The sequence below is a fragment of the Monopterus albus genome, unplaced genomic scaffold, assembly GCF_001952655.1.
Source record: "Monopterus albus unplaced genomic scaffold, M_albus_1.0 scaffold99.1, whole genome shotgun sequence".
Taxonomy (NCBI): domain Eukaryota; kingdom Metazoa; phylum Chordata; class Actinopteri; order Synbranchiformes; family Synbranchidae; genus Monopterus; species Monopterus albus.
The window spans coordinates 1758108-1771248 of record NW_018127979.1 but is presented as its reverse complement, the minus strand read 5'-3'; the positions used below and the strand labels follow the sequence as shown (position 1 = coordinate 1771248).

General features: G+C 40.1%; 1 protein-coding gene across 1 annotated transcript in view; it reads right to left on the bottom strand.

Annotated features, from left to right (window-relative positions):
- Positions 1-1519: 1519 nt before the first annotated feature.
- impg2a (interphotoreceptor matrix proteoglycan 2a) overlaps positions 1520-13141 on the bottom strand; it is a 16663-nt gene continuing 5041 nt past the window's right edge. Inside the window, exons 7-18 of the mRNA XM_020609276.1 lie at positions 11081-11274; positions 10174-10217; positions 8387-8582; positions 7818-7982; positions 7268-7701; positions 6666-6953; positions 6351-6570; positions 5225-5435; positions 4186-4374; positions 2654-2855; positions 2047-2126; positions 1520-1583 (exon numbers count right to left, since the gene is read on the bottom strand). Coding sequence (XP_020464932.1) covers positions 1541-1583; positions 2047-2126; positions 2654-2855; positions 4186-4374; positions 5225-5435; positions 6351-6570; positions 6666-6953; positions 7268-7701; positions 7818-7982; positions 8387-8582; positions 10174-10217; positions 11081-11274 — 2266 coding nt within the window. The 3' untranslated portion in view covers positions 1520-1540. The remainder of the gene's footprint in view (positions 1584-2046; positions 2127-2653; positions 2856-4185; positions 4375-5224; positions 5436-6350; positions 6571-6665; positions 6954-7267; positions 7702-7817; positions 7983-8386; positions 8583-10173; positions 10218-11080; positions 11275-13141) is intronic.

The following is a 13141-nucleotide window of genomic DNA, read 5'->3' as shown; positions in this document are numbered from 1 at the left end:
GGTTGTCTTTCCAAAAAGCACATGTTGTTTATCACAGTGCTTTTCCAGTTCTTTCGCTTGCATTACATATGTCATCTGAAAGCAGACCATTCCATCAAATCCTTGGGCTGCTTGCCCCAAATCATTTTTCCAGTGAAACATGTTTTCACTTAGTTCTGGATCCCAGGTCTAGAGAGGGGGTCATGCTTTCTGGCTTTCTCCCACCACTGTTTTTTCACTCATATCTGCCTCACCATACATTTACAAACAATCGCCAAAGCTTCTGCACTGCTTTTGCATCGATCAGTGGTATAACTCTGATTTAGCAGACTGGTACAAAATTTGCCCAAACGTTTTGCTTTCAGGTAGAGATGTAGATGGGAACTTCAATACTATTTTCATATTTTTACATATATTATAAGAGTTTGCAGCTGTTTAGCTTAGTAAAGTAGTCGACTTGCCATTTTATGAACCGATTGTTTCCTCTGGACAAAGTCAGACTAGCTGTTTCCTCCCATTTCCACTCTTTCTGCTATACTAGGCTAATGGCTGCCGGCTAAAGTCTCATATTTACAGACAGATATGAGTTTCATCTAACTCTTCACCATAAAAAAGAATACTTGCATTTCCCAAAATGCTGATCTGTTCATTCAGTGTACAGTTGTACTCTAATACACAGCATTGCGTTGATCCAGGAATTGCTTTTAAATTGTGAAATTATAGACCATTACATTTCCAAAAACATTTTACTTAAAGAGAGCACCATTTACTAAAAAAAAACAGTTCTCTAAATGCCTCTCTGAGTCGCACTTCAGAGAGACAAAAAAGCAGTGAAAACACCTTAGATAAATATCTTGACTGGGGAAACATCCTAACAATAACATTATATAATGCATTGTACATATTCCCAGTTTTAAGTTCTTCCCTTTAAGAATGGACTCACAGTATGATATGATGAAATAAAACTGGTTATTTCACTCAGAGAGAGTACTACTGTAGACAGTATAGAATGTGTCTGACAACAGTTCAAGTAATAAGATGCAATCCAGTTTTCAACTAAAGGGACACATCCATTACTCACCAGCCAGCCAGCCAGGCCAATCAACAGAAGGCACAAAGGAAAGAGGAACAACGGTTCAACACCTCTGGCCACAAAGGCAGGGCCAGACACAGAGAGAGGACCTTCACTGAGTAACAGTGAACTGAATGACAGCCCATTTTAAACAATGTAGTCCATGCTCCAAGAATCATGGTCAGTAAGAAGAAAGTCTTGACAGGGAGCTTCCCTTTATCACATAGAGGCATGTTTCTCTGAAGCAGAAAATGTGTGTCAGAATATACAGAAGGACACGTCAAGTTCACACATTATATAGTCTTCTACTATCATAGGTTTTTATGTAGGTTGACTAAAAATGAAATTTATTTCACTGTCTTCAAAGCAACTTACTGTGAAAAGTATTTTTGACAAAGATCTTGGGGAGTATTGTGTAGCGACTGACATAAAAACCCTCTGCACAGTGTTCAAATAAAGAGGACATACCTTATTGTTCACAGCAGAGTTTCATGTCTGGGTAGAGAAGCTTTCTCTGTGGATGTCCAGGACACTGCAGCACATATAGACAAACACATTAGATTTCATCTTTCTTGTTACATTAGTTACTTTATCTACTGCACAAACGAGCACCCACAGCTTAACTTAATCTGACATGAAGGACCTCCATGGCACACAGCGGGGTGGTAGAAATAATCACTGGTGTTATGCATAAACACTTTGCTACTGCCAGATTATTGGCAGACAAAGGAATGTCTGTATCTCGTAATGGTTCCTGTCTCGCTGTATTAGCCTCGAGTCTGGCTGGTGAAGACTTAGGGATAATAAATCAGTGTTTGACATGACTCAGACTCTTCTACTCCTGAAAACACTTTCAGCTAACCAACCAGTCTCTTTTTTCATTCCAATTTTGTCAGCCTCCTGTATCTCAAACTCACTTCCCCCTTTTCCTCACATCCTGGTGTGTTTGGCCACAGTGTTTAGCCTAAAAGAGGAAAAACAAGAGAGACACTCACGCTTGATGCTCCCGTACAAAATCTGCAAATTGCCGATCTTTAGCATAGAGCTCAATTATACGTATCCTGTCTTGAATTTCCTGCAGAAACACATGATAATTGCGGTGAGGGAACATTACATCATAGTAGATAAACTGCAAACTGAACAGGCTGTGGCTCAACCAAAGACATGACATTTGACTTTTTTTTTTTACACAGAAAAAGAAAACAGACTTGTTTTGCATAGGGGTGTAAAAGTCAGACATAGAGATTCCATTTCAATCTTTTTCAAGAAAAATTTGGATGTAGAGAGGGAAAGTGATGTGCCTTGGGTCAATAACTGGTATCCAGATGGCCTGAAGCATGACACCTACTGGTACTTCTGGTTATTGTTTTAGTAACCATATGTACAGGGAAACCATACTGTAGCTTCTCCAAAACAAGGCATAAGCTTTCCCAGTGAGGGTCGGAGCCTGTGTGGTAGTAAAGTTACAACTTTTAGTCACTTCTAACTTTCTCTGTGATCACTTATTTTAAATGTCAGCATACCTGATTACACAGCAGAGGTGTTTTCTTTCCAAATGATAAAGGTAATAATGGTGTTTAAAAAAAAAAAGCCTGGGCACACCTCCTTGGTCAGTTCACTGTTCTCGTAGATGTGTCGTATCTCCTCACTGCTGAAGTCAGTGGAGGCCTCAGCACTGGCACTGCTATACACAGGAGCCTCAGGATAGCGGCGGTAGTAGTGACCGTAGCCTGTGGTGGCCTCACTCTCATACATGGGGTTGTACTTGGTCGCCCTCTCCAGAGATGAGAAATTCCCTGCTCGTCTGCAATATAGCACGCAGATAAATTGGTTACAGTGTAGAGCCAGGATGATAAAGTAATATCAGAATTTCAAATTGACTTAGTCTTTATTAACCTTTCTGCACCATGTTATGTTTCTGTTTGATGAGTCCAACTTCAGACTATCACAGAGTCTATTGTGTTAGATGTTTTACACCTTTTTAGAAACAGATCAGCACCATGTCTGCTCAGTTAAATGGCTGAGGTTATACAGTATTTCTCTGCATATTGCTCTAGGAGCTGTGCCAGACACATACACAGACAGAGATGTGGGTGGGGCAGATACAAAGAGAGAAAAAGTGAAGGAGCAAAAGATGACAGGAGGAAAGAAACACACAGGGAGACAGAGAGGCATGGCCATTGCTGTAAGTTAAGATTAAAGAGATGGTGCAGAGGATAATTTTGGCCAAGTGAGGACATAGTCATGGGATATCTTAAGTTCTTCTGTAGCCTCAAGAAAATAACCAGACGCCTTGAAATGAAAGCCAGTTACGTAGAGGAGAGAAAGTCTTCAGACGCACTAAGTGCTTCTGTTCACTGTCAAACAGAAATGAAAGGTTTGTTTATTTTCACGAACAGAACTTTTGCAAGTTGATAAGAAAATCTTAGTGGGTACTTCATCGTATACATTTTATCTTCATCATATACATTTTTAAAATGTTTCTCCTAACTGTATTTTAATTTAGAAATAACATTTTCTTTATTGGATGTCAGTATCACATGCACTGTACATTGTGTTTCTGCTGGTTCCACAGCTTCATCACAGCTGTATTCAAACCCAAGGTAACATATTTTTCGGATGAAAGAAAAAAAATTCCAGGTCTCTTGCATATAATTTTATAGACAATTTATATATGTGAAAATTCAGCCTAACATATTTTGTATCTTTGGAGACATTTAGCATTTCCACTACAATTCAAAATACAGTAGCTTTGTAAATTGATAAAAATGAATGAAGTAGGTTTTGCAGCTTAAGAGGTTAAAGAGGTTCAGAGGTGTCCTTATGCAGTTATTTTGCATAAGGACACATTCACTACTGCCACTTATTTAGATGTAAACATAAAATTAAATGTAAAAATAATAGAAAGACAACAAGGCAACAATATTTTTCCTAATGCACATTCCTTTGCTTGTTGATATGTACGTACACATTGAGAGTCGCTGTACCAGAGTCAAGTTCTTCATGTGTCCAACACACCTAGCCAATAAAGCTGATTCTGAAGTGAATAAACACAGATCAACTCGCCTCACTAGACACTAACATGTGCCTCTGATAATCAGGGATGATGCTGGTATTTAAGAGGTATTCCTCACCGTACGGGGTCTTCTGACGCATCCTTGTCATACTGATCCCGTAATGTCCTGGCCAGGAAGAAGATCACTCCGGAGGCCACCAGTAGAAAGCCAGCTACAGAGGTGATCGCTATGCCCACCACCAGGGGCTCAGACACATACTCCTCACAGTGTTCTCCTCTGTACCACCAGTTCTCCCCAACGCGACACCTGAGAGGACGGCGGAGATTTGTCACAATATCATAAAATCATTTCTGCTTAGAAATAAATTGTCACAGTGGCCAAAAACAGGAGACTGAACAACACAAACAGATGTATATTTCATTTTAAAACTGAGCATCCAGTGAACAGCGGAACAACAAAATATCTCAGAACATACTCATTATCCATCCTTTTGTTTTGTACTCATCCTTTTGTTGAATGATTAGAAAATATAAAAATGGTTTGTTTTTGTCTTGATATGGTTAATGGCATGTCTACAATGACACCATTCTGTGTGTCATTAAATGATTAATGCAATCATGTATCCTGTAGCTGAGAAAAGCAACAATACTAATCAGACTGTAACAATTAAGCCTCAACAAATGGTTCATTTATGTAAAGTACAGGCATTGCCCCTGGGTGTAAATACAAATACGCTGTGAACTGCCAAAATTTGAGTCAAAATGTTGACATTTTAAAAAGTCATTATCTAGGCCAAATATAGCCATCTTTGAAGAAGGCTAATTGTTTTTGCAGCCAACTAACAAGTAAAACAAAACCATTATTGCATTTAGTTGTTTATTATTATAATTCAGGCCAGAACATTTATTTACCTTTTAAATATGTGGAGTCAAATTGTAAAAGGCTTTTTGAACAAGTGCCTGGTTTGCATGGGACATCTCTCAAAACCTGCATCTCAGCAAACTGACTTCAAACTTAAAACTACACGCTGGCCTCCTCCATGAACTGCAGCAAAATCTGTTTAGTGTTATGTGATGAAGCACTGGCCTCAAAAACCTGCCAACCCAGACGCTCTCTCCCGCACACACTCAGATCACTTCCCCTAATCCCCACCTACCTGCAGATGGCTCCCTGGCCGGAGATGATGTCACACTTGCCGTCATTGAGGCAGAAGTCAGTCTGCAGGTTACATATGCTTTGACAGGGTAGGCTGTCCACGCTGAAGTAGCCAGCATTACAGACGCACTCTGCCTCCCCCGTCCACTTGTTCACCTTACACTCGGCGAACTCGTTACACGCCTGGAACTTACAGGGGTCGGCCTGGTCACCTGGACATTAAAGACACTTGAGAGAGAACTCACTGAGGGTATTATTGTATCAAGCAGATTGATTACTGATTTGTTAAATGTTCATTTGGTCATCCACATTTAAAAACAGCGAATGTCAGAATCTCTATTATCTCAAAAGATTTAGAATGGTCTGTTGAAAAAAAAAGGTTATGCAGACAAAGTCTGTTTGTCACTTTGTGAAATATGCTTATTTGCTTTCTTACTGAGAGTTTGATGAGAAGATCAATACCACTCCCATATCTGTATAATGCATATAGAGCTATGACTCATTTATCATGGTGCAAAGAGTGAAACTAGTGGAAACACTAGCTTCTCATTTAACTCTCAGCAAGAAAGCAAATACGTGTATTTCTGAAAAGTTTTTAAACCTTTTCTTAAAATTACAAAAAAAAAAAAAAATCAACACAAACTAAAAGAAACTGGTAATTTTATAGAACTGCATATAACTTAAGTAAAAAGCCACAACAAGGAGACACCAGGACCAGGACTGTGAATCAGTCAGTGTGAGTAACAACATTTGTTATGTGGTCAATGAATTATCTCATAAAAGCAAATGTGACATTCACTTCGTGAGACTGAGAAGTGTCGTGACAGCGAGTCAGTGCCTGCTTTCCCAGACCCTTTCAAACACAAACCTGTTTTCTATAATGACTTAATGTCGTCATTTTACCAAGCAATGACAAGATACTGATTTGTACAAAATGAGAGTGGAATTGATCTTATCACAACAAGAAGATCTTGGCAAAAAAAGTTCATGAGTATTTCCTGAAATGTCCAGCTATTCCTTTAAGAAACTTATAACTTATACTTCAACCAACTGAAACTATTGTTCTGTGGATCCACATTCATAAAGACACTACAGAAATGCAGCACTGTACATCAGCGAGCACCTACCCAACTCAACGTCCAGCGAGTACTTATCGATGGCCAAGTTCATGGTCTGGTAGGCTGTGTTACAGAAGTCTGCCAGGATCAGATAGACAGTGGTAGTGACGCTACGAGGCACAGGCCTCCCGAATTTCACCCGGCTGTTGACCACAATGCTCCCATTCCTAAAGTTTAGGATCTCCAGGTTTTCAAAGTGGCTCAAGTTGGACTGCAGGTAGGGCACAAGCTGGGAAAAGATTTGAAAAAGTACCATTTGATTTTACAAACCAAAGACAGAACAGTGAGAATAATGAGAACCATGAGTAAATGTGCAAAGCCTACCAGCTCTAGAAAGCGCTGTTCCAATGCTTTGTATTCTGGGGAGCTCTTGTTAAAGAGGTCCTCTGAGAAGATCATGTTGGTCACCCTCAGGCTGAAGAACACCATCAGTGCTCGTCCAGGGTTTACAGGCATGGCAATACTGGCCTGGTCTGTGCCGTGTGTCACACCAATTGGTAGTTCAGTGCTACCCTCCTCTGTGCGGTTTATAAAACCATGATCATAATGAACCACACCATAGCCCTGGTCTCCGGTGGTGGCATCATCCAAGCCGTCACTAGTGGTCTGCATCTGAGAGTTTAAAAAACAGATTGTTTCTGAAATTAAACTACAATGATTACTACATGTTACTGGGCTGCTTAAATTATTCAACCTTCAATTTTTGTTAAGAAATCAACATGTGTATCTTTGGTGCTTGTTTTGACTAGAGAGAGTTTTGTCCTCCATTAGTGTTTTCCATGTTGTATAAATCTTTGGCATCACTGTTAGTAAAAAAAAATAATTTGTTTGGTGCAGTATCTACCTGGGCAGACACTAAAAACAGTTTGTCATGTTGTAGCCTTTGCAAAATTAAATTCTAATTGTTTTTTTTTTTTTTGCTTTACCTCCACCAGTGAAGGGATGATCATGTCAGGTTGCCCCTCAGAGGCAGGGCTAACATCAGAGATACGGGTGAAAGGTGGCTCCCTCACTGAAGAAAGGGTGGTTGGTTGGGCAGGGCTCAAAGAATCTGTCACTGGTGTTTCTGGTTCATCCTTTGTCACCAGTAAGAGCTCATCCTCTGTGAAATCATCTGTTGAGATCTTTGGAGTTTCAGGTGCTTCTGGGTCTTTCTTCACCTCTTGTCCCTTGCTCCCTGTGGCTACCTCCACACTGTCCTCTTCAAATACAGATCCCTCGCCAATTTCAGATGGTTCAGGATGGGTAAACACCACGTTTATAGCTTCATCTTTGCTGGGCTGTTCAGGGTTTACCTCCTGATCTGTAGGTGGGACATCTGTGTGGTTTGAATCTTCAGCTGTCCTCTCCACCAAGTCTTCTCAGGCTCTGATGTTTCGCTCACTACATCAATGGCCTCAGGTGGTAAATCTGGGGTAGGTAGGCCTTCTTCTTCTGTTGCAACTGTAGCTGGCCAAAGCAGGTCCCCTATGTCACCTGTGCCTGAGCCAGACACCTCGACCTCCACTGGTGGTTCAGGCAGTGTGAAGTCCTCTGGCAGCTCAGGGGAGGGAAGTTCAGCTGGAAGTTCTTCAGGTGGGGGGTTCTCTAACGCAGGAGTCTGCACAGTATCCTCTAACAAAAGACCTTCCACCTCAATGCCTGGAAAAACAAAGATGAGAAGAAATACAGTGTCCCTGTTGGTCTCTCTTTTCAGAAACTGGCTACCTATCCACATATCTGTCGGGTAAACCATAAAAAGCATTTGATTTAAGTTAAACCAACTGAGACCTGAGAAAAACAAAAAAGAAAGTACCCATGCCTTTCCTAAGAAATCATTTAAATGCAAAGTTAAAGCAGGAGGGAAGTTTTATATAGTGTGTTTGTGCATGCTCACATACAGTATGAAGGCTGCCCTATATTGATGCTCAGGAATTTTAGGTTTGGAAAAATGCCATGTGAGTGTGCAAAGTAAAGCATAGAGGTTGTCACAAAAAGAAAAACAACAAACAAAATGGAAAAGGTAGATAAGAACACATTTGCTTGTGCTTCGGATTAACACTCACTGCCAGCTGCAGGTGCACTGGTGACCAGGGCAGGAGCAGGAGACACAACAGCACTCTCCTCCAGAGTAATGATGTCATTTTCTGTTGTCATCACTGTGCTGGTTTCAGGGGGCTCAGGCAGGATTTCATCTTTGTTGACAACTTTGGTGTTCTCTTCCAGGATCATATTCTCTGGTGGCTCATCAACTACACTGACCTGCATCACAAATAGGCTTCATTATTTGAACTATTTGGCACAATTTCACTGGAGTGTGTCATGCAGCCAGAATCTGTGAGTGGTCGGGAGCTCCTACTCAGCAGGTTGGATTTCACTTCATTTATAAAGGACACACTGCAGACCTACATTTAAATTAAACCAATCACAAAATATAACGTTCCCATTTTAAAGCAAATAACAAAGACCTGTGAGATGGAATATGAGTGATGTCCCTGCTGTAGACCAAACCTTTAGCAGGATGTAAGCCTGTGAGGAAAGCTGCACCAAGTCCCACCTTGAGTAGACCCCAGACCCTAGGTGGGGGCCTGTTCAGTGCATATATAGGTGTATAGGAGGAATATAAGTTCAGCATAGTGTGAGTGTATTAATGAATGCGTGTGTGTGTGTGTGGTATTATACTCACATTGTGAGCACCAAAACCTGTTTACTCACTCACACTGTGGGGACCTGGCCTTCCCCACAAGGAATCATTGTATTTTAGGTTAACAACTTAGTCACAGAAAGGTTCTTATACATAACTGAGATGAAAAACTTGGTGCATCAACAAAAGCAAAATACAATAAAATGGAATAGAAACACAACTGAAGAATAAAAGATGATGTACATGAACCACATGACTTCTGCTGAGGAGACAAAACAAATGTCAGACCGGTGCAGAGCGATGAAGACTTTTTTTTTCCAGATTAAATACATGAAAAATATTATATTTCCATTATGTTTTCTACTTTGTTTTTCACTGTCATTGTTTGAAATTTAACTGGCACTCTTTTAATTGTGTTATCTAGTCGTGTTCTTCTACAACAGTTGCTAGAAACATATTAACCTTTTTGTTGCAGATTTTCTACAAATTCAGTTACAACTTGTGTAACATTTGAAGGAAAACAAAGCTATAGTTAACAAAAAGAGAAAGGCAGTAGTATTGAAAATATAAAATCATCCTATAACACATTTTAAAATGCACTGCATACACTGTAATAGACTATAGGTGTTACTTGGGTGGTATACTGCAGGCTCTGTACTGCTAATCTCATCTCAAAGAAAGTTTGAAAACTCAGTAGCTGAATCTACAGTATTCCAAGAATAAACCAGGGCAGGAAAGTGCTGTGGTGGCACTGTAAATCACTTACTGATGAGAAGTAGGCCAAACGCTCCCAATTCATGAGTCAAATTAATCACTTAGTGAGCTGAGTGATTAAGTGAACCAGCAGACACATTTAGTGTAACCCAAACTCTGATTATCATCAAAGAGCACAGTCGACCACAAGACAGCGCAAATAAAGACTTCGTCTGAATACATTCATATGTGCGGTCTCTCTTGACTTGCTGTGGTGTGGTGCACTGTAAACTAATCCCTAACAGCATCACTTCATCACAGCTGGTGAGCTCATCCCCTACCTGCTCTAGTCTGGTCTGGATAAGATCACAAGCCACTTACAGGTTATCACAACATCAATTATACTACACCTGTCATCCACTGTGCCTTAAACAAAAGTGATTAATCACCTTTGTGGAGCTCAATGCAGCCGGAGAGGCTGAAGAGAGATTGTTGTGGAGGGACCTTGTTACTCACCTTGGCTCTGTCTGCACCATCAACAGACTGTGGGATCTCAGACACTGTGGAACCAGAGGAAAAACAAATATTAATACACACTGACACACAAGGCAAATGTGCCAACTAGCTTAAATAATCCTGGCTGCCAGAGTCTACAAAATTCTTTTAAGCAGAACTGTTTCAGCCCTGACAGCCTTCATTTTGACAGCATCACTTTCAGGGGTAAATATCTACAAATCAGCACTAAAAGCTGGAGTGAATATCATCCAACATGGGCCAAGGCCATTACTGCAAAGTGAAAAACAAAACCAAACCATTTAAGTTCCCTCAGCCACACGTGTCAGCCATATGTTTTAAGCCATCATTTCACATGTCACAGCCTATATGTGGCATGTGAATCAGATGGCATTCGTCTCCAGGGGAGCTTTTTACACAAGACACTCATGATGTGAATTCTCTCAAAAAATGACCACAGTAGAAACCAGAAGGTTAGAGGTTGCCCTGATGGCTAGAGCCATCGGTGTGAGTTGGCACTGCAGATGGCTACCTCGGTTCTGTACCGGAAACAAATTCCTTGTGTGTGTAACACACTTGGCCAAATAAAGTGATTAGCGATTATCATTATCATAAAACCAATGCGTGACATCACAGCGTGTTTGTCTAATGTTTATATACAGCTAGTGATCAAAATCCATTTACAAGTCATAGGAAGTACTGCTGCATATATTAATAAAATGTTATAAAACCTTTTGTCTCCAGGGGGAGCTGCACAAAGCATACTAGGCTTTATTAAATGCCTCAAGTGATGTCACTTGAGTCAGTGTTAACTGAGGCTGAAAACTACGAGTCTGCAAAACACTGCCATGACAGTTCAGTAAATAACTATAATAGAAGCATGTGTGTGTTTTGTTCAGCAGTCAGTTACCACTCTCCAGCTCTTCAGTGACAACGTTTTTGACCTCGCTGGTGCTGTACACCACTGAGGGGCGCTCTTCAACCTCACGGTATGAGTTCTCCACCCTGTTAGACTGCAAGGTCAGGTAATCCAGTTGTTCAGTGCTCACCCCTGCTCCATCCACAAGCAGGGTGACAGCATAGTCCACTACCACACCACCCTGCCTGGAGATGCAAATAGGATGTAATTACATCAGACCCACATACTGAACAGTCTCAGAGCCAGGAAATAATTGTATTATTATATGTTGACTTTTCTTTAAATTGTACTGAAAATAGAATAGAAAATTGTGTTATTATTTTATACATTACTACTTTAGTCTACTTTAGTGTTTTCAAGCAAACTGAAAGTGTAGCCCTGAAGTTTGTATATCTGGCTTAGAATCACAATTATGCATAGCGTGGTTATAGAAAAATAATAACTGGAAGTGGGATTTCTAGCCATTCATTAGAAAAGATTTCATAAAACATATGTACTTTTTCTACAAGTTTCTCTAGCGCAATGATACTGTATATATGTTTAATTTAAACAGGGTACCTGGCATTGATTAGGAACAGGACAAAACTTCCTTTTTCTGTCTCACTTTTCTTTGTTGTATCTTATGTTCTTTTTTAATTATTATTGTTAGTATTTTCATTCTCATTTCCTTTTTTAAATTCAAGTCCAAGTAATGACTTCTTTGGCAGGTTGCAACAATATATTTCTTATTGTTGTACTTGAGCCTTGACTACTCTACTTTTACAATGGTCATATACAATAGGTTTTAAAAATGTAACTGTAACATCAAATCTCTTTTATAGGCTTTTATATGTAATTTACATACATTTGCCACAGTGAAATACATACTGATGTAAAAAAAATCTCATTAGTGTAGTACCAAAATTGTACACTCATACATGCATATATATATACACACACACACACACATGTAGAGTATGTATTAATTACAATGCTGAATATATTACATGGCCTTTCAGTGAGATTGTTTTGTCTACTAAAACTACTGTTTCCCATGCTTTCCACATTCAATCTCAAATTCTATTCACATTGCTATATCTCCTATCTATCTCAAATGCTCCCTCTTCAGAAGCTCTTGTCTGTGTTTTCTGCCTGTAGCCACTGTGTCTCTCAGGACAATAAAGGAGTTAATCAAGGAAGCCTTGATAAATTGTTTAGTGCTCTGTGACAGTAACCCAAACATGTGAGGAAGGTTTTCAGGCAGTACCCTAGTACACAGTTGTTGTACCTGAAAACCACTTTAACATTAGTTTGTATGTACTTTTACAATAATAAAGTTGGGGAAAAAAATCTCCTGGATGAATACTGCTCTGGCATTCAGCGTCAAACTTATTAAAAGAGTTGTAGAGTGCTCACAGACAAATGATGACTCGAATGATTTACTACTTCTTGGAATGCGGGAGCTCAACTTTATAGGACAAAAACTGTAGATTCAGCAGAATGATCAATATCATCATAATAAACACAAAAACCTCACAAGAAATTCCAGCCCTTGGAAAAACTCATCTATCATACTTCATATGACTACTGGGAGCCCTCCACTCTGACCTAGTTTGTGGTGTTGCTGGCAGACAGCTGAGCACGTGCCGGACCACAGCAGCCCCATTTAGAAGCATAACCAGTTCCCCCCACACCCCCCTTTGGTTTTACACATACACAGAGGCAGACAGACAGAACTCTCCTCCCTCTGTGCCCTGTGATCTATGCTTAGCAGCAGCATGCAGGAGCAGTCACAGATTATGATTTACCATTCAAGTTTTATATTAGTGTATGAAATACTATAAATTGTTAAGATGAAATTTCCTATTAATATATAAAATTGTTAAAGTAAGAGCTGAACATTTTTGCAAATATGCTAGGTTGGGGTGGCTTGGTGATGCAGTGGTTAGTGCTGTCGCCTCACAGCAAGAAGGTTCTGAGTTTGAGCCCTGGCCGACCAGATGTCTTTCTGTGTGGAGTTTGCATGTTCTCCCTGTGCCTGCATGGGTTCTCTCCGGGTACTCCGGCTTCCTC